The sequence below is a fragment of the Conger conger genome, chromosome 2, assembly GCF_963514075.1.
Source record: "Conger conger chromosome 2, fConCon1.1, whole genome shotgun sequence".
Classification (NCBI taxonomy): domain Eukaryota; kingdom Metazoa; phylum Chordata; class Actinopteri; order Anguilliformes; family Congridae; genus Conger; species Conger conger.
The window spans coordinates 53,972,081-53,997,312 of record NC_083761.1 but is presented as its reverse complement, the minus strand read 5'-3'; the positions used below and the strand labels follow the sequence as shown (position 1 = coordinate 53,997,312).

The 25,232-nt window shown below is 40.9% G+C and overlaps 1 protein-coding gene across 1 annotated transcript in view; it reads left to right on the top strand.

Annotated features, from left to right (window-relative positions):
• baiap3 (BAI1 associated protein 3) overlaps positions 1–25,232 on the top strand; it is a 37,094-nt gene that overhangs the window by 6,895 nt on the left and 4,967 nt on the right. Inside the window, exons 2-29 of the mRNA XM_061232176.1 lie at positions 2,838–2,984; positions 12,585–12,672; positions 13,927–14,007; positions 14,409–14,516; positions 15,248–15,307; positions 15,409–15,475; positions 16,385–16,598; positions 17,042–17,086; positions 17,439–17,516; positions 17,745–17,850; positions 17,942–18,049; positions 18,258–18,350; positions 18,440–18,543; positions 19,381–19,498; positions 19,676–19,800; positions 20,153–20,243; positions 20,372–20,428; positions 20,538–20,635; positions 20,842–20,893; positions 21,162–21,313; positions 21,851–21,974; positions 22,216–22,359; positions 22,554–22,646; positions 23,094–23,309; positions 23,542–23,610; positions 24,302–24,381; positions 24,593–24,701; positions 25,121–25,192. Of these exons, the coding sequence (XP_061088160.1) occupies positions 2,845–2,984; positions 12,585–12,672; positions 13,927–14,007; positions 14,409–14,516; positions 15,248–15,307; positions 15,409–15,475; positions 16,385–16,598; positions 17,042–17,086; positions 17,439–17,516; positions 17,745–17,850; positions 17,942–18,049; positions 18,258–18,350; positions 18,440–18,543; positions 19,381–19,498; positions 19,676–19,800; positions 20,153–20,243; positions 20,372–20,428; positions 20,538–20,635; positions 20,842–20,893; positions 21,162–21,313; positions 21,851–21,974; positions 22,216–22,359; positions 22,554–22,646; positions 23,094–23,309; positions 23,542–23,610; positions 24,302–24,381; positions 24,593–24,701; positions 25,121–25,192 (2,892 nt within the window). The 5' untranslated portion in view covers positions 2,838–2,844. The remainder of the gene's footprint in view (positions 1–2,837; positions 2,985–12,584; positions 12,673–13,926; positions 14,008–14,408; positions 14,517–15,247; positions 15,308–15,408; positions 15,476–16,384; positions 16,599–17,041; positions 17,087–17,438; positions 17,517–17,744; positions 17,851–17,941; positions 18,050–18,257; positions 18,351–18,439; positions 18,544–19,380; positions 19,499–19,675; positions 19,801–20,152; positions 20,244–20,371; positions 20,429–20,537; positions 20,636–20,841; positions 20,894–21,161; positions 21,314–21,850; positions 21,975–22,215; positions 22,360–22,553; positions 22,647–23,093; positions 23,310–23,541; positions 23,611–24,301; positions 24,382–24,592; positions 24,702–25,120; positions 25,193–25,232) is intronic.

Genomic DNA, 25,232 nt, shown 5'->3' with positions numbered 1-25,232 from the left:
TGAAGCCATGTATAGTAACTACTGAACCAAGAGATGTAGTATAAAGGGAAAACAACAGAGGGCACAGTACAGAGCCCTGCGGGACTCCTGTGAGAAGGAAATTAACAAGTGGTTTGCATCAGTATAGCATCTGTAGTTCTGTTTGTGAAGTCATCTGTGGACAGTAGTCACTGACACATCAATGCCTGTCTCGTGAGGAGCATTTCTGATCTTCAGACTGGTGTTTGGGTGTTTTCTTCATTATGATGAGAATTCTCTGGTCAGCAACTGTCTTCCTTGGCCTGCCAGGCCCTTTGTGATTACTGAGCTCACCTGTGCTTTCTTTCTTCTTAATTAAGTTCCAAACCATTGATTTTGAAGCCTATGTTTTGGCCTATGTCTCTGACAGTTTTTTAAATTTTTCTTAATGGCTTCCTTGGCTTTCACTGGCACAACTCCTCATGTCGACCAATGCCAAAAACTCCAAATTCAAGCAAATCCTAGAATCAAAACTAGATAATGAAATCTTTCTGAAACCTGGACCAAGGAAGCAATTGACTAATCAGAAACACATGTGAAGCCATTTGTCCCAAACATTATGGTGCCCTGAAATAGGGGACTATGTATGAAAAGAGCTGCAATTTCAACATGGTGAAACCAAAATGTATGATAATACCCTTTAATAAAAGCTGAGAACCTGCACTTTAACCACATGAATTGTTTCATGACAAATTACTAAAATTGTAGAGTAGAGAGTGGAATCAAGAAAAAAAGATGTCTGTCAAAAACATTATGGAGCTCACTGTCAAAGGTTGAGATTTGCTGGATAACATACTTAAATTTCTGCCTTTGTGCTGATTCAATATCTTGTAATATTGTGAAAAGTGTTAACTGTTAATTGTTTTCCAGAAAATATTTACATATTATTTATTTTGTCTTCAATCTGTATTCAGGTAACTGAAAAAGTTGGTTGTACTTTGATTTTTAGTTTTTTCAGTGATCAACAATACAATTTAAATAAAAAATTGTATTGTAGGTCACCAACTATTTGAAAGAACCTTATTTACTCAAGAACCACTATTATGGCAAGTAATTTAGTGTCTATCGTGCCTATTTTCAGTTTTGTGTTTTTACTGAAGGCTCACTTTTCTTTCTTAAATATTATTTAGTTTTTCACATAAAAAGCCTTTCTTTAAAGTCCACTGGTGTGTTTCAAAATCCTTTGGGGGCAGGAATTATTCATTAATCTTTTCAATGAGTCTCAATGTTCTAGAATATTCCAATTTTAGATCCCAATTTAATTGAGATTGTCCACATGCATGAAGTTAACCATCAAAAAGGAACTGTACTGCATGAATGAGCACCCGTCGAGTTTTTCGGGAGCGGGGGTGGACAGGCAACTGCAGGTGTACCTTAGAGCTCATGCTGGGGACAGCTGCTTAAAATCAATCCCCCTGCGTCTGGCGGTCTCAGAGCGGCAGGGAGTGCGAATCAATCCAGCCCAGATATGGCCAAGATAGCCAAGGTGGATAATGGATTTCTGAAAGGATCTACGGAAGGGGGTTTGGCAGATGTGGGTTGTGGGTTTGCACTTTGCACTATTTACAGTCATATGCAAAAATCTGGGCACCCCTGGTCAAAAAGCCTTTTATAATGAATATCTTGGACAGAACCAACCTGAACTGTAAATGTTACGTGATTCCTTTCTGCAAATTTTAAAGCAAGACTGCTTTTTATTAACTGTTTATAAATTATTTTAAAAAATTAAAAAATGCCCCTGTGCAAAAGTTAGGGAATTATTGGGATTATTCTTTGTTACTTTTCAAAAAGGTGATTACTGAGGCCTAGACCCAGGTGATATTTGTTAGAGCTTCAATGAGCGAATATACACTCAGTGAACACTTTATTATACACGTATTGGAGTTCTGTTGCTGTAGCCTATCCCCTTAAGAGTTTTGATGCGTCTCATTAACAACACGTTTTTGCCCGCAGCACTGCTGCTCACTGGATGTTTTTTGCCCCATTCTCTGCAAACCTCCCTGTTGAGAAGAACACCTTGCCAACTGTTAAGCATGAATGATCCATTATGCTTTGGGCTTGTGTGGCAACTGGGAGCACAGGAAATATTGGAAGGAAGAATGGATTCCACCAAATATTAAGAAATTCTAGAGCTAATGTTCAACGGTCAGTCCAGACATTGAAGTTGAAGATAGGTTGAGTATTCCAGCAAGACAATGATCCAAAGCATTCCTCGTAATCAACCATGAAATACCTCCAGGAAAATGGATGTTTTGGAATGGCCGCCACAGTCCCCATACTTGAATAGGTGGTTCTACCAGGAAGAATGAGGGGAAATTCCAAAAGTGAGAATTGAAAGACTCTTAGCTGACTACAGGAAGCGTTTATAAGCTGTTATAGTTGCCCGAAGAGGAGTTACAAAGTACTAACTGACAGGGCTCCCAAACTTTTGCACAGGACTTTTTTACTTTTTTTATTATCGTGAAACTGTACAAAATTGAAATAAAAAGTTATTTTGTTTTAAAATGTGAGAAGTATGTCATGTTTAACTTTGTACCATTTAGAGATCAGGTTCGCTTCTGTTCACCAAGATATTAATTGAAAAAGGCTTTTGACCAGGGGTGCCCAAATTTTTGTATTCGTCTGTAATTGGCTTGCATGGATGTTTTTTCTGGCTTGCATTCACAGTGCAACATTTCTTATGGATGCCATATTATTTCTTTACTGACATTTGACAGGTCAGTGAAACCAGTAGAAAAAAAGCAGAAGCTGTTTGTGCACCTCACCGTTCATTGCACTCTCAGTTTAGGAAGCTATGTGGCTCCTCCTCTTCCCTGCAGATAGCCAATGAGCATGTCGTCGCTTCTGGAGATCAAAAGCAGTGTGCTGAGGCAGGTGCAGGGCCGGCAGTCCGTGCGAGGGAGGAGTGAGCCAGCAGCCCCCACCTGCAGCCCAGTGACTCCCGGTCCTGACAGCACATCCCCCAGGTGAGGTTCACACCCCTGCATCAGACTTGTTTCAACTGGAAAGGTGAGTGATGGGACTGTGCTGTACTGGACTACATTACATTTTTCTGCATTTGACTGGACAAAACTGACATTGTGTGCAGTTCATACACTTTTCAAATCAACTATGCAAACTTTGCAGTTATCCGAGTCGCAAAATAGCATCTCATCTGTTTATTTGCCCCCCTTCACATCTACTTATATATTCTTTGTGTAAACTGAAATCATTCTGACAGTATATAAGCTACAGTATATCTGTTGTTACTGATTTTTGAAGTATTTGTGATATATTTTACCGGATCAATATCCATAGAGAACACCCATCTTCATGAATGTTAAAGCAGTCGTTTGATGTTTCCATGCTAGCCTTCAACATTTGTAACACCAGATGCCTTCTGGTTCAACCTGTTTCTCGATTCACTTTGGAAAGTTTTATGGAGGTAATTATCTCAGGGGTGGATTAATATACTTTAATATAGTCCCAGACAGCGGGCTGTTTGCATAAGTACTGCACATTTCCCCTCAACACAATGGGGTTCTGGTTCAAATAAAGGCTGTTTAATAGTGTGTTTGTGAGAAATAGGTATTCTTCGCTCTTCATGTGTAGCGTACAAAGGAAAGGATGATATTAGTTACAGTTTTACGTCATTGCTGTGCTATTTGCATAATTGTGGATGTCATTCGTTTTCCAGCACAGCTCTGTGTAGCTGTCATCAGACAGCCACGTAGAGCAATAATAATCACCTTCACACACTGAGGAGTACCTGATATTGTCAACCTTCCGCCATCTGAATCCCCTACAGGTGAATCTTCTTATACAGAGGAGCAGAGCTGTGTTGGAAAACCCCTGGTTTGTTTTTACACTGTGAGGTTCATACATGGAGGTGGGCACCTTAGTGAGGGCAAGTAGACGAGAGGGAAAAAGCACCTGTTTCTCACATTGCTTCTTGCACTGCAAGGCCAAGTAAAGGCTGCCACACAGGGCTGAGATTATCTCACCTGGCCTCTGGTGTACGATAACCTGAGATGGGATGAAAGCCTTGCCATGATGCTGCTTTTAAATTGTGACCCTGGAGCAATGGGAAAAGGCAGCAGCAAGCCGCTGCTCAGTTTTTGAATGTTATCTGATTGGTACATGAATTATATTACCAGGAATACTGTCCTGGCTCAGGTGACGCTCTCGGCAAACAGTGCTATCTCTGTTATCCTGGAGCACACTGTGTTGTTGTTGTAGCACTTCTCAGTGTGGGTGCTGACAGTGTTATGTGAGGGTAAAGCCAATTGGTTCTTTTGTGAGCAGCAGGTTCTGGTGGGGTTGGGCCCATGTCCTTCATAGCAGGGTTCCCCTTGGACAGCAAACAGATGCAGCATAAACAAGGGCAGCACTTCGCTGAGTAATTGAATGTCACAAAGAGAGTGCTATTTAGAGGCTGTGGATATGCTAGTGTTTTGTTTTTTGTTCAGTTAATTGAAAGAGAAAGTCTTTCAAAGAGATGGTTCTTTGAAAATGATTAGTGTACAAAGACTGTCCCATTACCAGAACTTTGTCAGCTAAAGAATCATTTCTGGATTTACAGTATTCCATGCTAAAATTCAAGATGTATTGGGTACCCACTGGGTTCGGTTATCAAACATAATTATGACTTCTTTAAATAATGTAATTATGACTTCCTTAAATTAAGGACTCATTTACAATGCTTGTGCTACAGGTATCTTCTTGCCTACTTAGATGCAATGATTTTGGACTGGGAAAGTATTGTCAGCAATATAATCCTGGTTTCATAACACTGTACGTGACCAGTGACACTTTGCAAAGATTTCACCGGCAGTTTTGAAAATGAAGCCCTGCTGTGCAGGAAACTGTGAGTGTGGCTGATGGTTGTAGTAATGTGTTTCCAGTACTGCTCGGAATGTTAATTTAGGAGCAGGACATTGGTTTTCCATTCTGGCTTTGCCTTCTGGTAATTGAACAAAGCCAGCTCATTGACAATACAATGCAGATAATGCATACTTTGTGCAAACTTGAACTGGAAATAGTACATCCATTGCAATGTAAACACTTTGTAGTTGTCTCAATATTGCTTCTTAACTGTATTTATTAAAGACAATATGAAATCAGAACTACAATTATGTGATGCATTGCACCCAAGATAGCCAACAGGCTACTTTTCTTTGGTTAGCCTAGTAGAGTAGATGGATTACATATGACATGACTCACACAAACATCAAGGCTTCAAAAACCTGTATGGCCATCAGGTATAAAGGTTTCAAGGTATAGGAAATCTACCAGTAGCATTCACTTCCAAGAGAACTATGAGGACATTTTAGACAAGGGGCTTTTGGCCCACGGAAGTTGCCTGATTTAAAAAAAGCAGTTTAAGAAACTGCACGTACCATCTTATACTAGGTACTTAGGTATAAGTATTAAGATACTTTAAACTAGATATAAAATATGCGTATTAGAGGCCTTAACACACTTTAATCCATGTATTGAAGTATCCTAATAAGTACAGAAGTTCTGCAAGAACCATATTCCAATAGGCATAAACCAAAACAATATACAATTTATTAGTGACTTCTGTAAGGGAACAATTTGGATCTAAATACAAAAAATTGCTGACTTGCTGCACCTGTGGCAGGCTCTTTAAGAGACTGGGATGCAGTGTCTCCGGTTTGCTGGTTTTTTGTTTTTCCCTAACATCCCATTTTTGCATGTTGACAGCCACACTCCCACACCATTTTTTTTTTGGTTTATGTGTTGCTCTGTTCTCCAGCAGATTGAATCTGAAAGGAAACAATGCATACCAGGTTAAAGTGCAGACTGTCACCTTTAATTTGAGGGTATTAACATCCTTATCAGTTAATCCATGTTGGAATTAAATCTTTTTTCATACATATCCACCCCTCCCCAGTATATGAGAATTTATCAGCCTCATCATGGCTTCATTGACTTTCATTAGCATAACTCTGGTTCTTATCTGGCGGCACGGATGGTGCAGTGGGTAGCACTGCCGCCTCACAGCAAGGAGGTCCTGGGTTCGAATCCCCGTCGGCCGGGGCCTCTCTGTGCGGAGTTTGCATGTTCTCCCCGTGTCTGCGTGGGTTTCCTCCGGGTACTCCGGTTTCCTCCCACAGTCCAAGGCAGTCTAAATTGCCCGTAGGTATGAGTGTATGAGTGTATGAGTGTGTGAGTGAATGGTGTGTGTGCCCTGCGATAGACTGGCGACCTGTCCAGGGTGTATTCCTGCCTTTCGCCCAATGTATGCTGGGATAGGCTCCAGCCCCCCTGCGACCCTGATCAGGATAAGCGGGTTCAGATAATGGATGGATGGATGGATGGTTCTTATCTTGACAAATGGCAATAACAGACTCCAAAGGCCCCAAAGACTATCAAAATCCTAGATCAAGACTAGATACTGAATGCTTTCTTATACCTGCTTCAAGGAAGCAATTGAATACACCTGACTTATCAGAAACAGATGAGAAGCCAACTGTTCAATTACCTTTGGATTCTTTTCTATAATATGGATGTAAATAAGTGAAACTAGGTCAAAAAAGGTGAGAATCTGTACTTTAACATTCATTTCAAATTCAGTCTGCTGTGCTATAGGGCCAAAAGAACCAAAATTTTACCACTGCCCACATACTTTAGTTTCTTTTTTGTTGTTCTTAGAGTTCCTTAGAAGACTCACCTGTGTCAAAATGTCAGAATCAGAGTCAGCGATAGTAATAATGGTAGGTGCTATTTAAAAAAAATACCCTTTTATATTGTTTGGCCAAGGTTTTGAACAGAAATAGTTCATGAAGGTTCATAACAGCTGCTGCTGGAGGAAGTGACGGCTGGCTGCAAACTTTCAGAGGTTATGTATGCAATTCTATGCCTTCCCCAATTTACGGAGGATGCTGCAGCTGTGGAATAGTAATTTCTCACTTAAAGGGGGATGTAAACACTGATTCTGATCAAATTAAATCATATACTCTTTTTCATTGAGATTTATCTATATTAAGCCCTTAAAGATAATTTGATTTGATAATTAATTCCCTTGCTCATATCAAGCAAAGGAATCTTTGATGTCTGGGGATTTCATTTGAGTGAGGAGTGGAAACAAGACATGCAAATTTGGCAAGATACTTTCAGATCCTCCCATCTGTCCTCAAGTTGGGGAGGAGAGGTCACCATCAGAAAACTTTTACATTTACTATCAATAATTTCACCCCCTCCCCCACCCAGTAACCTCTCCCTGTGACCTTTAATGAACCTCAAGGTTCTCATCGTCCTTTTGATGCTGCTCTCCGTCTTCCTTATCAGCAATTATAATTTCATCTTTAAAATAAGGCCGACAGAGGTTCTTTTTTATTATGCTGTAAGTGAAACAGATAGAAATCCTTTTAAGCAGGGCGCTGAATGGGATTTGAGCAGACGCGGCGGTGGAACACACACAAATAGTGATCAGAGGGAGGCCTGCTACAGGCCATGGGGGCTGAGTACCACTCAGGACTGAGCCTATGCAGATGAGGAGCATACTGGAGTGGGACTGGAGCCATTAGAGGCCCTTGTTTTCACATCCGGTCCATATTTAATTGTGAGAAAGGAAGAGGTTTATTTCAGTCAAATAGAGTCCATGCATTTTGTATTGAGGTCAATTACAAAGCAGCCATGTCTGGAAATATTAATATATTATGCAGGGTTCTCCCTTTATACAGACTTGAGAAGGAAATTAGCCTTTTTTCAAGGCAAATATAGCATTTTTAACAACCCGAAATGAGCTCCACTAAATCACTGCTGATATCAATGATATCAGGTGTGTGTGTCCGTCATTAATGCTTCATCAAAGTTTGCAATACAAAGTGTCGTGTTTAAAATGCAGTGCAGGACATTGTATGTAGCTTTGAAGCAGTACCATCACTGATAAACTGATAAAATGTCCTGTTCTTTTTATTAGATGACAACAAAATAGATTAGAGGAGCTTGGTCTCTGTCCTCTAATAACAGATTCCAAACTGCTGTTTATCGTCAATCTGTCTGTTGGTGCTCAATGGCAGTCATTCTGGAAATCTTTCTGTCCCTGGAAATAAAAGAATGCTTGGTGAGAAAACCTAAGTGATGGGCTCCTGGTTGCTCTGTGTCTGTGTACATACCCCATTATCATCACTCAGTACTCCCATGAGTGCTTGTCTGCATCATGCATGACTGCCCTCCACTGTGAGTACAAGACAGCTGGTCTATATGTTGTATTGTTTATGTTGGTAGTTCATCTGGCAGTTGGACGATTCTTATGGGAATCGTACAAAATACATTCCCCCGCAGACAAAATCAGAAATTCCCTTTTAAATTTAGTCCAAGTAAAAAAAAAGAAAAAAGATTGAATGATAGAAAGCGGATGTGCAGGAGGGAGCTGTTACTTAGCAACGCTCAATGGGGTTGTTGTTCAAGCTGTTTTGCAATCTTGTACACATATGAGCTGTGTGTGTGACTGCATGTATGCGTACGTGCAGTCAACAATGGAAGAGCTCTTCACATTTCTGTTGAATCTCCTTTTTCATTTTACTTCTCATAACATAATTAATTCCTAGACCTAGTAACCTAGATTCCTAGTAATATATATAACACTGTGCTTTATTAATGTTTCAATGGAAACAATCAAAATCAAACATTAATTGAATAAAAATAGAATTCACAAAAAACAAGGCTCCAAAACTATTGGTTTAGTACTTGGTGGATAACAACATGGAGCCTTTTCCTGTAATTTCCTGTAATGCTTGACAAGGTTAAGGAACACATTTGGAGGCATTTTGAACCATTCATCTATGCAGATGCTTGCAAGATCCTTCACTTTCTTATCAACTGCCCTCTTCGGTTCAGCCCACATGTTTTCGATTGGATTGAGGTCTGACGTCTGAGATGGCCACTGCAGAATATAGATTTTGTTGTCACTGGACCATTTCTGTGTGGATTTTATTTTAATTTTTTTGTGGATTTTGTGGAAACACTGACCCACCACCAAATTTCACCATGAGTATGACATGTATCTCCTTTTATGTATCTCTGTTTCAATGCCAAACATACCAATGCTGTATGTGATAGTTGTCTATTTTTATTTATTAAAACTGTCACATGTAAGTATTTTTTGTGCATTGCCAGTCAGGGGTACCAATAATTCTGGACCCTACAGTTTTTTTATTCAGTAACCTCCCTATTTATTAAAACCATAGATGCCAGAATTATTAGAACCCCTCCCAATCAGTGTAAATAAAGTGCATGTTGTCCTCACTGACATTAAGGACAGTGGTGAGGGAGGCCATCAAGAACCCAAAGTTCTTGAAAATGAACTCCCAACTGTGCAATTCCCACAGTTGGAGAATTGCACAGATCAATGGCACAATGAATTCAACGAAGTACTAGGACATTTTGGCAAGAAATCTGCTTGTCTTTGCTTGGAAGCTGAGACTTGGTCATAGGTAGATTGTCCAGCAGGACAATGACTCCAAACATACATCAAAATCCACACAGAAATGGTTAAATGAAAACAACATCCATATTCAGCAATGGCCATCGCAGTCTCCAGACTTAAATCCCATCAAAAATCTGTGGTCTGAACCGAAGAGGGGGGTCCATAAGTGCAAAACCAAGGATATCAATGATTCTGAAAAATTCTGTTTAGAGGAATGGTCAAAAATCCCTCCAAATGTGTTCTCTAACCTCTAACCTCTAACCAAGAAAACCTTGAAGGGTGCCAATAATTCTGGAGCCCATTATTTGAATACTTCCCCATTCACAGACTACATTCAAGGGCAAAATGTTTTAATTTCAATGTTGTTATCATGTGCAGTGGAAACTGAATAAACACAGCAGGACAGGCAGTGGTGTTATTTGATGATTGTTTTGTGTGAGTGAGTGTGTGTGGTACGGTTATATGTATAAGCCCTATGGACACAGGGCAATCATTCTCAAGAGTTCAAATATAAGGATAGATTGAATTGCTTTGTGTGTAATATTGGTTCTGGGACCTTGGAATTGAAACGCTCCAGATTATGTTTAATTATTCAAAAGCACAGATTTCTTTATCCAGATTTGTTTTTCCAAGGTTAAGTCAATCCTCTTCAGTGAACAGCGACATATGAAGGTCTCCTTCAACATTCACACTTTTACTCAGATTCCATTCCATAGAATGGGAACAATGGACACGCCGCAATCAACTACAGCAGAGTGTTATTATCCGTTTCTGTGTTGTTAATGATTTGCAGTCTTTTTTTCAGCTTTCTGGGAAGTTCCACTTTGTGAAAACAAAGCTGATTTATGTACTATACAGTATGTGTCAGGTTTGGCGGCTTTAGTGGCTATCCTTAAAAGGAATTGAGGAAATATATGAGCAATGTTTCACTGTATTTACATCGGCTAAACAGGGTTTTGCATCCATAGTAGCCATACTACAGTAAACATTACTACACATTAACCCAATTATCCCATGATGCACTTCAACATTTGATTTGCCTCGCCAATGTTAGTGCTGGGACCGATTAGCCTTGGATCCTCGTATGTTAGATAAGGAAGGAGAGATGTTGACTGGGCTGGTTAGAGAGCTAAGAAAGCTTTGGACATTTGGCTTATTGTTTATCTGTGGGGTCCTGTAGCTTTTGAGTATTATTGAGCTGTGCTGAATTTCTCTGTGAAGCATGTTGCATATTCCAAGTCAAATAAGGGAAAGACCTCTTTATTGTCAATGGATATCCTGCCTTCTTTTGAGAAATGTGATGGTTTGCTCCACATTGAGTGACTTAAGACATTCTGAAATGAAATATACTTTACACAATTAATGGAAGGACTGAACAGCTTGAGGACTCTCATTCTGTTTTTTTTGACAGCTGTGTGAGGCTTCATCTTCTTTGTCTTTTCTGTATACAAGGCTTCAGTTTGTTTTATCACTGGCATTTATGTTGACAAAGACTATAATACAATGCTTTCTTTAATCAGAAAAGAAAATCTGGATGTTTTATCTCTCTGTGATATTTAAGCTCATACTATTTAAAAACCATATTCTGTTCTACTACTGACATTCTGTTCTACTATTGATGGTCTGCTACACACATTAGAGACTTAATATTTGCCAAGTCAGTTAACTGCAATGTAAATTGGCATTTCCACATCATCTCAAGTTGATGCGGAACTACGTACATATACTCACTGAGCACTTTATTAGGTAGACCTATACACCAGCTTGGTAATGCAAATATGTAATCAGCCAATCATGTGGCAGTAACTAAATGCATACAAGCATGCAGACATGGTCAAGAGGTTCTGTTTTTTAGACCAAATGTCAGAAGGTGGAAGAAATGTGATCTAAGTGACATAGAATGATTGTTGGTGCCAGACAAGGTGGTTTGAGTATCTCTGAAACTGCTGATCTCCTGAGATTTTCACACACACCAGTCTCTAGTGTTTGTAGTTAATTGTGCAAAAAACAAAAAACATCCAGTGAGCAGCAGTTCTGCGGGCAAAAATGTGTTGTCAATGAGAGAGGTCAGAGGAGAAGGGCCAGACTGGTCAAAGCTGACAGGAAGGTGAGAGTAATACAAATAACCACATTACAACAGTGGTATGCAGAAGAGTATCTCTGAGTGGATTGGCTGCAGCAGCAGAAGACCAATAAGTTAAAAAAATAAGGCTATTAAATACCTAATAAAGTGCTCACTGAGTGTATGTACATAAATAATTGCTCAGCATTTGTGATGCGCACCCAAAATAAAGCGAGCCGGCTGTTGGCATAATTGCTCCATGCAGTCGTTTAGGGCCACAGCCATCCTTGGGCCACACAGTCCAGCTTTTAAAGGTTTTTTTGAAGACATTGAACTGTAATTGTGCATTATTCACAGGATGAAAATTTTGATGCTATTGTTCTTGCGCTGGTTTCCTGGTCCGCAATCAATGCCAACTCGCCAGGTCATGATCAGTTCCCCCCAGCTTATTCTTGTTTATGGCCACCGAATTCCCAGAGCAGACTCTGTTTTCTATTTTCTCTGTAATTGCTCAATCAAAAGCATCTCCTCTAGCTTAAAAGCTCAATAGAAATGTCTTCAGTCTTCAGTCCTGATTTACCAAGATGAGTCATAACTGCGATGCAAGTTTTCATGCCTCAGCCTCCATGCATCCATCCACCCACTGCAGTGTTCAGAGAGCAAGGATCAGCAGGATCAGGAACACCCCTGAGCAGGGTGCCCAGACACTGCTCCCGTGTGGCCTGATGGGTCCAGATGGTGGTAGATACCACACCTAGGCTTCATCACAAATAATTTATTCACAGAGAGAGGGAACATTTTTATTCAGTGTATGACATGGGCCCCCAGTAACAATGATCAAGTTTACTGCAATTATTTAGGAATTATGGAATAACAAGGTTAGGAGACCCCCACCACAGTCAGCAGTGAAGAGGCTACACAAAAGTCAGAGGGAGGAGAGGGTTCTGGATATTCTACACCTCCCTTTGATTCATTAAAAGAATAAGGGTGTGGACTTTGAATTACCAGGGGGCCTTAACTGTAAATTGCACTTCCATATTGTGCTTGCCCATTGTCTCTGTCTTACAGGGCAGCTGAAGGAAATGGTGAGTTTTTTGAGCGCATGAAGCACATTCTCCAGAAGCAGGATCACATGCATCGAGTAGCACAGAACGAGGTAAGACACATACTTTGTCGACCAGGCCAGGGTTTATCCTCAGAAGGTCAGCATAAAAAGTGCAGAGTGACTTGTGGTAACTTGTGGTAAACTGTGTGCCAATGAGCACAACATGTTGGGAGGATCTGGGTGCAGACGTCCAGCTTGCTGCAGAGGGGCCTCCCATGACGTGATTGGACAGACGGTCAGGGTTAATGAGAGAACTTACCAGGCTGGAGACTCAGATGTTGGCTCTCAGAGGCTCTGTGAAACACCCACACAAGAGGAAAGCAACTGAATGAATGAAGACTATCAGGCTGTTCATGTCAGCCCACTTAGTACCGTGGCATTGTACACAAGGATGTAGAGAAATTAATGTTCATGTTCTTCTACTTTTGAATTAAAGGTTGGACAATGCCTTCAGATGTATATATATATATTTTTTACATGTCATTGTAATAGAAATGATACCTTATATATATTCTAAATGATATAGCATTCATGCCATCAATTTGATAACAGGATCACTTGTGGTTCATGGGTAATGTTATTGTAGAGCTATAGTATTTTTGTTCAATGTCGTTGTAAGGGCAAGAGTTGTGGGACTATGTGAAATGGCCACTCAGTTCTATAATTTGGGGAGAATGTACAGTAGGCTGTGTAGTTGTGGTGGTACTGGGTCCTGTAGTTGAGGGACTTAATTCAGAATTTTTTTTTCTGAGAATGATAAATAATGGAGCTATGGGTGGTATATTTGTGGGAGTCAGAGGTGGAAAGTCCAGGGGTCAGAAAGTAAAAGTCATGTCATCTGTTTCTTCCACCCATGAACTTAGCCAGCAGATTGAACTCATTAATTCTACCTCCTGGATGAAGAATTGTGCTAATTAGCAAATCCTTGTGGTTGGAACAAAATACTGGTTAGGACTTTTACTTTCTGGACCTAGATTGTCCAGCTCTGGTGGGGGCAGTCGGTTTATCATGGCATGGATTTTGATTCAGATTTTACTTTATCGTCCTTCCAAGAATTTGTGCCATATTCCTACCTACTTAAAGAACACAGGCACTTAAGTAAATATTACCAATACATACTAATATCTGACAGAAAATCATGAAGAAAAAAATGAAGATATGCAGCCTACAGAGCAGCAACTTGTGAACCAAAACAAGACTATACTTCCTGAATATTTCGGATCATGCATTTTTGCTTGGTTGTATATTGCATGCTGTGTGTGTGGGTGGTGAGATGGTCAGACCCAATAGACTCATTCCTCTCAGGGCCAGGATGACGACAGCACAGCCCTGCCTCCGGAGACAGTCAGTGACATCTGTGTTCCAGAGAAAGTGACCAGGAGAGAGGTGAGTGACTGCTGCTTGGGGTGGGAGGGCTGGAGGTGTGATACAGCATCAAGATGAGTCTGAAGCACGAAGGGTACATGAAGATTTGACATTTCTTGTTTATTAAATCAGATCAACACCTCAGTCCCGGTTCAAGAAAACAATTTGCTATTTCCGACATTAAGTCTTGCTCTCAGCTGGTTTCCACCCACAGTTCAACAGCACCACCAGCCACCATGAGTAAAATACACTGGCACAGATGTCCAAAGACTAACTAGCTTGTGCTTGTGTAAATGCTATATTGCCATTCATCTGTGTGAATTAAGCATCATTTAGCAACTGATTTCAGGTGTATCTATAGGCCTCAGCTCAAAATGTCTGTTATATGTGTTTAAGCAATAGTAAGTTTGAGTATGTTGCAGCTGGTCCTCCTATATGAAGAAGCAGTCTACACTGTGATGAACAGGGTTGGGGTGCCCTGCCCAGAATATGTGACGAATGAAGGAGAGCTCCTCAGCTACCTGCAGAAGGTATGCATTTTTCAACCTACAATCCATACTTTTTGATGTCTCATGAACTTGTAATATTCTAAACTGAGCATTTGCCATTAAAGGATGTCTGTTCTGTAAAAACCCATTGATCAGACAAGCTTAGTCTGGTGTTAGTATTGATGCAATGTCTCTCTTTCTCAGTCCAAGTTTGCCTTAATCTTGCAGCCTATGTCTGGGCGACTCCAATGTTTTTGTATAGACGTGATTAGTCATCAAAGCCTGTGCCCGGCATGTATTGATGTTCAGGTCAGTTATCACAGGCATATAGAAGCATAACTCCAGTGTGCTGCTTCCTCTCCTCCCTAGCCTTGGTGCCTGTGGTGAGATGGGTGACAGTGGCTTCTGTGTTTGATGTGGTTTATAAGTCCCTTCCCTTCTGAGGCCACTCAGAGGTCGCTCTGTTGGGTACAAGCTGTTCATCTAATTTACTGCTGAAAGTGCTGTATCTTTACCTAATGATGGTTATTCTTATAACACTGTGAGGTGTTACTGAGGATTCAGTACATCTGAAAGGCTTAATGTAGCTCACATATCAGACAAGAATGACACTGTTCAAAAATGTAACCCCATGTTTTATGGGGCCTGTTGTTTCTTGTGTTATCCCAGGCTGGTTTTTTAGGGCCTGGGTGATTACTACAGAGTGGTTGTGGACACAGAACCACAGTCCTTAATAGTATCCTCGACCAAGCACATCTTGTTTTCTGACCTAGGTATTTGACATAGAGCCAGAAGAGCAAAAGAACATTCTACAGAGAGTCCAGGAATCCAAGGTGAACACCCATCCAATGTTCAAACCAACACTCCTTCCAGTTCTCTCTGATCCACAACTTTGTGGTAATTTTACATCATTAAGGTATTATTTGTTTAACAGAGAGCAAGCTACTCCTTGAAGGTTTCTGTCATGGAAGGGAAGAATCTTCTGGCAAAAGATGCCAACGGTGGGTTTCCTGTGCCTTTAATAACAATAACTGGTTATTTATTAGGTATTCATTAGACTTATTTTTTAGACTTATTGTGTCTTCTTCTGCTGTGGCCTATCCTCTGAGAGGTTTGACACATTGCGTGTTCAGAGTTGCTTCTGCATACCACTGTTGTAATGCGTGGTTATTTGTGTTACTGTCAGCTTCAACCAGTCTGGCCCTTCTGAAAACAGCTGAACCTCTTGACCACGAATGCATGCTTTTATACGTTCAGTTTCTGCCACACGATTGGCTGATTAAATATTTGCATTAACAAGTTGGCGTACAGGTCTACCTAATAAAGTGATCATTGAGTGTAATTGATTGGTGAGTCAGTATTTAATGTATTGCCTATGGAATAATGAAAAAATTGTCAAATAAAACAAAAATATAACATGCAGTATGTTATGTTTTGCTGGCTCCAGTATTTCAGTTGTCATGCTTATGTAACTTTGACCAGGAGAAACATCTTCTCATAAGCTTGGTAGTGGGATCCTGTCTCCACAGTATCAGTAAAATGACATTTGAATAAATATGAGGATATCTATAAGCTGCACACTATACAAATTGTTTGGTTTCGCTCTATATTTGCATGTAGGCAAATGGCAGTAGTGATGAGATGATATAAATACGACAAAAATGGAGTCGCATTTAGTTGCTTAAATATTTGCAGTTGGTGTACAGGTCTACCTAATAAAGTGGTCACTGAGTGTCCACAGCTGTCAAAAACCCTTTATACACATTCTACAGATCACACTGCGATGGAATTTTCATCCTTTCATCCATGGATCTGTTTATACCTATCTACTTGTGACTGTGGTTTTGTGACTGTGTGGTGAAATGAACATGTAGATTTGACCATGATTGTCTCATCTTGATGCATTGAAGGCTATAGTGACCCATACTGCATGCTGGGAATACTCCTGGGCCAAAATCCAAGGGAGCTAGAGGAGAGGAAAGAGAGAAAGTTTAGCTTTCGCAAGAAGAAGGAGAAGACAGAGAAGCGATCCAGTGCCAGGGAGGTACTGGCAGCCAAGTCCATACAGGTCACAGAGGTCAAACCCGAGACACTCAATCCTGTGTGGAACGAGCATTTTGTTTTGTGAGTTGTATTATGGCTGTCTTCGTTAAAAAAACGATTATCACAAGAATCTGACATTCTCTTTTTCTGCAGTATTATTTCACATATACTAGATCAGTGGTCCTCACGCTTGGTCCTGGAGAACCGCAGGGTGCTGGCTTTTGTTGTTACTCAGCACTTAATTGATCAATGAAAATAGTTGATTACACAGTTAACTCACCTCATCTCGTTTCCTGGGTCTGAATTGGTTGGTGATAAGCTCAAAAACAGAAGCCAGCAGACCCTGCGGCTCTCCAGCACCAGGAGCGAGGACCACTGGTCCTTGTACAAATTATTTTGGAGTATTATGTTATCATAATGTATGAGATTTTCCATTTCCATAATCTTTTAGCTCACTTTCCCCGGAAATTAAATGATTTGGTTTATTGGTAATGTTTGTCCTTCTTCTTGTGTCTTTGTTCTAGTGAAATTGATGATGCCCTCTGTGATCTACTCCATTTGGACATATGGTGAGATGTAGCATTAAACAGCTGAAATTCAAGACTGTAAAATTATAGTTTTATTCAAATTAATTCACTACTTAACTCGTCATTAGTTTACTTATCCATTTATAAACCTGTGTATATTTGATTTCTAACTGCACAGAAAGAAAGAAATATTTTGAGACCTACATTTATTATATATAAAAAAAGACAAAATGTTTCGCACCTAGAGCTAATACTTGGTTGTACAGCCTTTGGGGAGTATGACTGCCTCAAAATGCTTCTTGTACCAGCCAATGAGCTTGCTGCATTTTTCTGCTGAAACATTTCCCCACCCTGCTATTTTCAGGTTTACATCTCACTCCTGGTTTTTCTTTAGGGATCACGATGATGACGTCTCTGTGACTGAGGCCTGCAAAAAGCTCAATGAAATCAGTGGACTCAAAGGAATGGGCAGGTGCAGTGCACGTGGACATTGTTGTGAATGTTTAAATTTCAATTTAGATGTATTTAAAACCTCAAGTCAAAATTGTACTTTTAAGCTGTAAATCAAGGTACAAGCTATTGAGTCTTAACAAAAAATATCAAAGGAACTGTTATTATGGGTGATAATCTGCAGTAACTGTTTCCTGCTCTTCCAACTGCCTTGATTACTTGCATATTCATTATCACACGGCTGTACCAGATATTTTAAGCAGATTGCCAAGTCTATGCGATCCAATGGCACTGCAGGGTCGGCAGTGGAGGACAATGTGGATGACTTTCTGGGCTGCCTAAACATCCCTATCAATGTGAGCTACGCTGTTACATGGGACATACTGGGGCAGGGGTTATATGCCGATCAGTATGATCACAGGCATATGCTCATTTCCTTTCCTTCAGGAGATCCCAGTGGATGGATGTGATAGGTGGTTCAAGCTTGAGCCACGATCAAGCACCTCCAAAGTGCAGGGAGAGTGTCACCTGATCCTGAACCTCTTCACCACCCAGGTAGGTTACATGAGGTCCCAAAATCCTGCACAGTCCTGGCTACAGATGAAACTAACCTGATCTACATTACCTGCAAACTTCATTGGAGCCATCAAGAGCTTTGAGGGGACTGAATGAAAGGCAACCACACTGTTACGACATGCTGGCAGCTTTATATTCCAGGTGCAGAAATACAATGTGATCAAATGCTTGTGTTTTATTCCCCCAGAGAGACACAAGCCTAAATAAAAGAGATTCACACTTGGCTATTCATGAGAAGCTCCTGAGCCAGATAATTGGTTATGAGCACTCTCACGTTCAGGTAAATCTGTGATTTTGATATCAGCCCTCATCTTTAAAGTAAAACAGGGCAAAACTTTAGCAGCATCCTGTGCTACTCTCTCTCTCCAGGTGGAGCCCTACAACTGGGATGGGACACTGAGTCGGCCGGCGCAAACAGTGCTGTCCCATCATGCAGTGCAAGTCGACCTGGCACCACTGCAGCAGGCCATCATGTGAGCTTTTATAAGACAAAAGCAGTGCTATACTTCGATAGGTTACATAGAAAATCAACAAGCTCAACAAGGAATCCCCACTTATACACGTACCATTCGAAAGTATAATTCTTGCACCGATTTCTGTCAGGTAGCAGAAATGAGGAGCCAATCGCAACCCAGAAATAAACCGAATAAATTTAAGGAAGGGCAGGTCAGGCAGGCAATGGTCAAACACAGGCAGACTGGTATGACAGAGGCAAAAGTTTGCTGTCGAAGTCATAAGCAATGGTCCAATCACATGGCAAGTATAACAAGGGTAATACAAAACTTGCTTGAAGTCTCAGGCAAGAGTTCAAACACAGTAAAGCAATCAGAGCAGGCAACAGTACAAAACGTGATCCAAGAATTGTAAGTTGAAAGTCCAATCAAAAGCCAGTAACAGAAAATCAAACCAAGAACAGAAGGTGACTAATCCAAAAAGCGGAAGTTGGGGTATACGGTTGATACATGAAACAGGAAACCACTGGAAAGAATGGTTGACACACATTACAATCTGGCAAAGACTAAGAGAAACAAAGCAGGTTATATACACAGAGTGATTGAACAGAAATCACCAACATGTGTGAGTGGGAAACAGGTAACGAGACATAGGTGAACTGAATGACAGAATGAATGAAGACTATGGAAAGCAAGATGGGACAAGAGGCAGGAAACAACACGGAAAAACCGAAAAACACTAAACAGGGGAATGCAGAGCATGACAGATTTCTCTGCATTGATACCAATCAGCACTCAATAATCAGTGTATTGTGGAAACTGACAAGAATGACAAGAAACCTCTGTGTGCTCCCTCAGACGGTGGAGATGCTACAGCAGCCACCACCGTTCCCAGCGAATGTGTTACTCCTTTCTACTTGGGCTCCTGAAGGATATTGAGGAGAAGTGGGATGCCCCCTACATACAGGGGGAGCTGGTGAGTCACCTCTCGGCCCTCCTCCCTCATGTCTCACACGAGGGTGCATGGTGCAGCACTTCCTTGAGGCCAGCATCAAAGGCCAGTGTCATGAGTAGTGTCATTTCTTGCAAGTGGTAATATGTTATAAGGAACATGTTGCGTGCTTTGCCACCTTGATTATCTGTGCACGTGCAGGAGGCGAGCCTGGCCGACAGCTTCAGCCTCCACACAGACTACTGCCTGTCCCTCCTGAGAAACGTTCGTCAGGTGTTTCCCTGCTCCAGGCCCACTGCCATCGGCCGCTGTGAGTTCATGCTGAGGTATGAATCAGCTTTGAACTGCAGCCTCGCCGACTCGCAGTGACACTGGTGACACCAATCTTTATTTTATTAGACAAGGCATTGGGCACTGGGGAAGGAGAGCAGAATGAGGAGGAGTTTGTCCCTTTGGATGTCTGAAGGCTTTGCTTAGTGGCAGGGATCATCCAAGGCTTCCTGAGAACCTTTAGAGCTGACTCCAGTGACCCCATTTCCTTCAACGTTTGGTTCAAAGCATGTCCAAAGAGTAGAGGAAACCTCTGCAGGGCTATCAGCTTTACTCATGCCCGTACGGAAACATTTCTCTCATTATGTTGTTTGGTAGTGTCTGAGGTGTTGTTTATTTGTGACCTAGGACCTTAGGACACATTCATGCCATGCAGGCCTATAAGACTGTGTGTCCCTTCCGCAAGGAGCTGCACCTGGAAATTGCCACCGTGATAAAGGTCCAGAAGTTGGAATAAATATTGTACCGTCAAATAAATGTTTATATATAATTTACTTGCAGCTATTATCAATGTTGACCTTATATTAGTCTCCTATAATTTTTTTGTTTTGTTTTTCATTTCTACAGAAGACTACATTGGAATGGTATGAGGGAATCATTTCACAATATAAACCAGATCAAGGGGTATGTTTCTTGCAATTTTATTGGTTTAGAGCATAGAAAGGCTTGGTGCTGAAGTTGCATGAGGTTTGTTAAGTTGTCTGATTGAGCCGCGTGCCCCACATTACTGCAGACCCTGGAGGAGAAGCTGAGACGGCTGGTCCTGGTGGTGGACGCAGTGTGTGCAGACGTGCAGAGAGGACAGAACGTCTACAACAAGCTCTTCTCCAGGTACCTGTCTCTCAGCCACCAGGGCTTCATCTACCAAACCTCCTCTCCACTTAGCCAAACTTAAATCAAACTGAAGTACTTTCACAAATGACCTAATCTGTTAAACTGAAATGTTGAGATTTGATCATTGTGCTTAAATGTAAATGATCACATCACCTAACAAACTTGGAATTGAATATCTGAAATATTTTCCTACATCCTTGCAGTTCTGTGAAGGTAGAGTTCTTCAGTGTCTCCTATCGACAGCTGGAAAAACTGGTAAGGAATTATTTATGGCCATTTCCTCTTTAATTTATCATTATGAAGTTTCATAAAACACTTTTATGCTGCTCCATATAAAATTGCTTTTCAAATGACTTTTCCATCATACTTCATGAAGAGCTTACATAAGAGTAAAGCAAATCATGCCAGAGGAAACATTTACTGGCAAAAACATCCATCAACCGTCCATCTCCTTTGACACAAAAGTAGAGCTTGCCTGAATTATGGTAGTTACTACAGTATAGTTCTGTCTGCGCTGTCTCAGGTGGCAGATGATGTAAGCACTGCTATGGAAAGAGTGCATGGAACACTGGAGAAGGAGGGGTCCCAGCTGACCCAAACCATGGGGGAGACTTTCTTTGAACTCTACGTTTCCCTCAAGACTCTCAAACTCTTCAGGGAGTTTCTGCCCCTCAGGTGAGTTCAGAGCTGGGAGTATCAAATAACCTCAGGTTTTTGAAGGGTCATTATGATTAAGATAGTGGACAGTACAGATTAATGCAGATGATGTCAAGAGGTAGCCTGTGGGAGCTGCTGGCTGGCTTATCTGTTTAAGCCACTGCTTAGTGTAAGAATCCGTCCCAGCGTGGTATCGAGTCTACAGTAGCTCATGCCAGTGCTGACTTAGGTGTATAATTCATTGTGTTGTTTCAGTCGGAGGGACATCACTGTTTCAGCGCACACCAGGTCAGGTACCCACAGTCTGCACATGAACGGTCGTGCTCTGACTCAATATCTGCAGGTTGAATGTGGAATTAAAAGAAGTGGTGGCTGACATCACAGTATTTTGGAGGAGAGTGCGGTTGTCTACTGAATTGATAGGGAGTTGCAGCATTGCAAAGAGCACAAACACTTCTATAAACCCTGGAGGTAGCCTTTAACTGTGACAATGCAAGAAATAGAAGTTTCACTTGAGTCCTTTGAGATTTACAGTTAAATTACATTACGTTACAGGGACTCCAAGATGTTGGCACTGACAGGATTCCACGAGTGGTTCAAGACCTCCATTCATATGTGGCTGCAGATAGTTCATGAGAAGTCATGTGACAGAATTCACAGAGCTGTGGAGGTTGACCAGGTGAGAGTGTGACAGGTGAAACAAAATAAGTTGTAAATGTGAAGCAAAGCTCTTTTAAAAATAGTTTCTGAACTCACAAATGTATATGCAATCTCTCCAATTTAATGACTTAATTAACATTGACATGTTTTTCCACCCTCATTCTGGAGACAAATGAAAGCAGTTATTTACTTCATTGAATGAGTCAGTGCATGCTCTCTATGAGTGAGTCACTGATCCCATGTGATTCTGATCTGGGCAGCTGGAGCCTGTCCACAGTCTGGCCAAGCATAGCACCTCAGCCGTGGATGTAACCACCTGCTTCAGCCAGGTGCAGCAGTTCTGGGCTCAGCTGGCCTGGCCTGATTCAGCGGGGGCCTTCGTCTTTGTGACTCGACTGACAGATGTGAGTGATGCATGTCCCGCCTCCATGCTCTCAGTTTCTTAAAAGGGAGTTTTCATCAAAGCACTATGATTAAGCTGCCACGCTCAACAAATATGCATTAGAAATATACTGAAACTGAGCAAAGGTCAGCATAACTGATGTGATTTCTTCCATGCCATGCTGGAGTAACTGATGTCATTTATTCTCTGAAACAGGATATCTGCAGTGCAGCTGTGCTTTACTCTGAGTTGATCAAGCATAAAGTAGAGAGGATACAACTTGGACATGACAAGAACCTCACCAGCCAGGTAGTGCCCAAATGCAATGAAAGAGAAATGATCACAGCAGACTGACCACTTACATGTCCATTATACGTATATATGTACAGTGCAGTCTGACAGTTTGTTTCCATAAGCCTATTGTTTGGCCTATGTCTCTAACTATTTTTTATTATTATTTTTCTCTCTCATAATGGCTTCCTTGACTATGGCATAACTTTGGCCCTCATATTGACAAACACCATTAACAGACTCCGAATAGCACAAATAACCACACATTGCAACAGTGGTATGCAGAAGAACATCTCTGAACACACAAAATATCCACTGAGGCAAACCTCTTAGTGGATAGGCTACAGCAGCACTTAATAGGTCAAAAAAACAAGTCTAATAAATACCTAATAAAGTGCTCACTGGGTGTATATATTTAAAGTACCTGGCAGCCTACTCCATCACCTTCTGTTATGCCCTTGGCAGCTGTGCATCACTCTGAACAACATTGAGCATGTGCGAGTGTTCTTGGGGAACCTGCCCCAGGACCTGGACTGGCGGACTCTGGAGCAGACCATGGAGGAGTCCTGTGGTGTGGACGGTAAGGAGCAGGTCAACAAGGCCCTGAATGCCCAGCTGTACAACATCGACCTGGACCTGAAGAGAGAGGCCAAGCGCATGATCACACACCTCACTGACAAGGTACAGAGAAGGGGACTTAAACATATGCTACAAAATGACAAGTCACGTGCCAAAGGCTTCATTTTTCAAATGTGTTTATTTCCAAATATCACATGCTACTGTAACCTGTTAAACATTCCCAAAGAGGAAATTACAGTTTCTTTCCCCAAGGCACCAATACAAATTTCCAAAATCAGAGAGGGTTTAAGGTTCATTTTCTCTCTTTTTGCATTCCTTTCCTACTATATTTTAGATGATTCTAGATGTCAAGAAGTACATCCAGCATATCAGTCTCTCCCCAGATACCATCAACAATGATGACGTAAGCCTGTCTTTTGATCAAATTTTCTCTATAGAGTACTGAAGTCTTGATGTCAAAGCCACACCCCTTGGGTCATAAAGACTTTTTCCCATTCAAATATCTCATTTAATTATTTTTTTAATGACTTAGTATTAAGAACTGTGTGTTCTCAAAAAAATGAATTACTCATATGGTTACCAAGCATAAACTGACGCCGGAAAAGTAAAAATGTATCCAAAGAGGCCGGAAATACAAGTCTGCTTGCAAATCGCCAACAATTTCCATGTTTTGAAATGATCCCACTACAATATGCCGACAATTTTTCCTGTATTGTGTCTGTGACATCATGTGAGTCACGCTACGTCTCCAGAACCAATCTGAACATTGGGAACAGTGATTTCCTGGCGGGTAGTGTAGTTTTTTAACGCTTCATAGGTATCATAAACGATACAGAGCCACCTCCCTGACAGAATGCCCATACTCATTTTTTTTTTTTTTTTGGAACACAGCTCTTATATGAACTTATTTTAAAAAAAATTTGATGGGATTTTTGAATGGGAATATTTCTTTTTTGACATCAGACTTCAGTACTCTATAGATGTCCTTATTAGTTTCCAAATACTCCCAAGACTATTTTCAGTTATTGGAGCAGATTGACACAAATTAATTATTTGCTCCTCACTCCAGAATGTTCTTTCTCCCCCTTATCTAGGCTGTGTCGCCTCTGATGAAATATTTGGATGACACTTTGGTGCTCTTCAGTGAGTCACTTGTGAAGGAAAATCTGACAAGGTGAAACATTTTTCTTTATTTTTCCTAGATCTTGCATTTCAGAAAATAAAAATCCTTTTGTATAGTGGCCTTTGTAGATGTAATTACATTATAAAAACGTTTTAACCATGGTACAATTATCATTAAGCCCACAGAAGGAATTGGCTGTATGGTCAATATAGATAGTGTACTGTACTATTGATGCTGCAATGTGGGTCCCTTTCTATTCCAGGATTCTGCAAAGCTTGTGGCGTCTGCTACTTAGAATGATCTTTGACACGGTGGCTGACAATCGAGGAGTCTCCCTGGAGTTCTTTGGGAGATTTCACTTCACTGTGGAGGTCGGTCAAAACATACAGCAAGCTCCAGAATTATTGGCACCCCTGACTGGCAATGCATGAAAAATACTTTAAAAAATTATCAATAAAACTACTGATACAAACTCAAAATGCTGAACATGTGAAAACTGTACTTCATTAATGTTTCAATGGAACCAACCAAAATCAAACACTCATTGAATAAAAAAGAGATTTCACCAAAATCATTCTGGCACCATCGATTTTGTTGTCACAAATACAGTCTATACATGTAAGCTATTGGTTCCTAGCAGCAGGTTACTGTTGGTTGATTTTTTTAAAACTTCAAGCACCTGTTACTATTGTGACAAACACCCAGCCTTAATCATCAGTAATAATTTTATGCCTTTACAAGCACCCTAAATGGCCACTGTGTTGTGTTTGCGACTCTGTGCTGTTTCCAGGCTCTGGTGGAGTTTTTCCATGCTGAAGGAGAGGGACTGTCACTGGAGGATCTCAGGAATGAACACTACAAGGTATATTTAATTCATAAAATGTCTAAACATGCAATTTTCG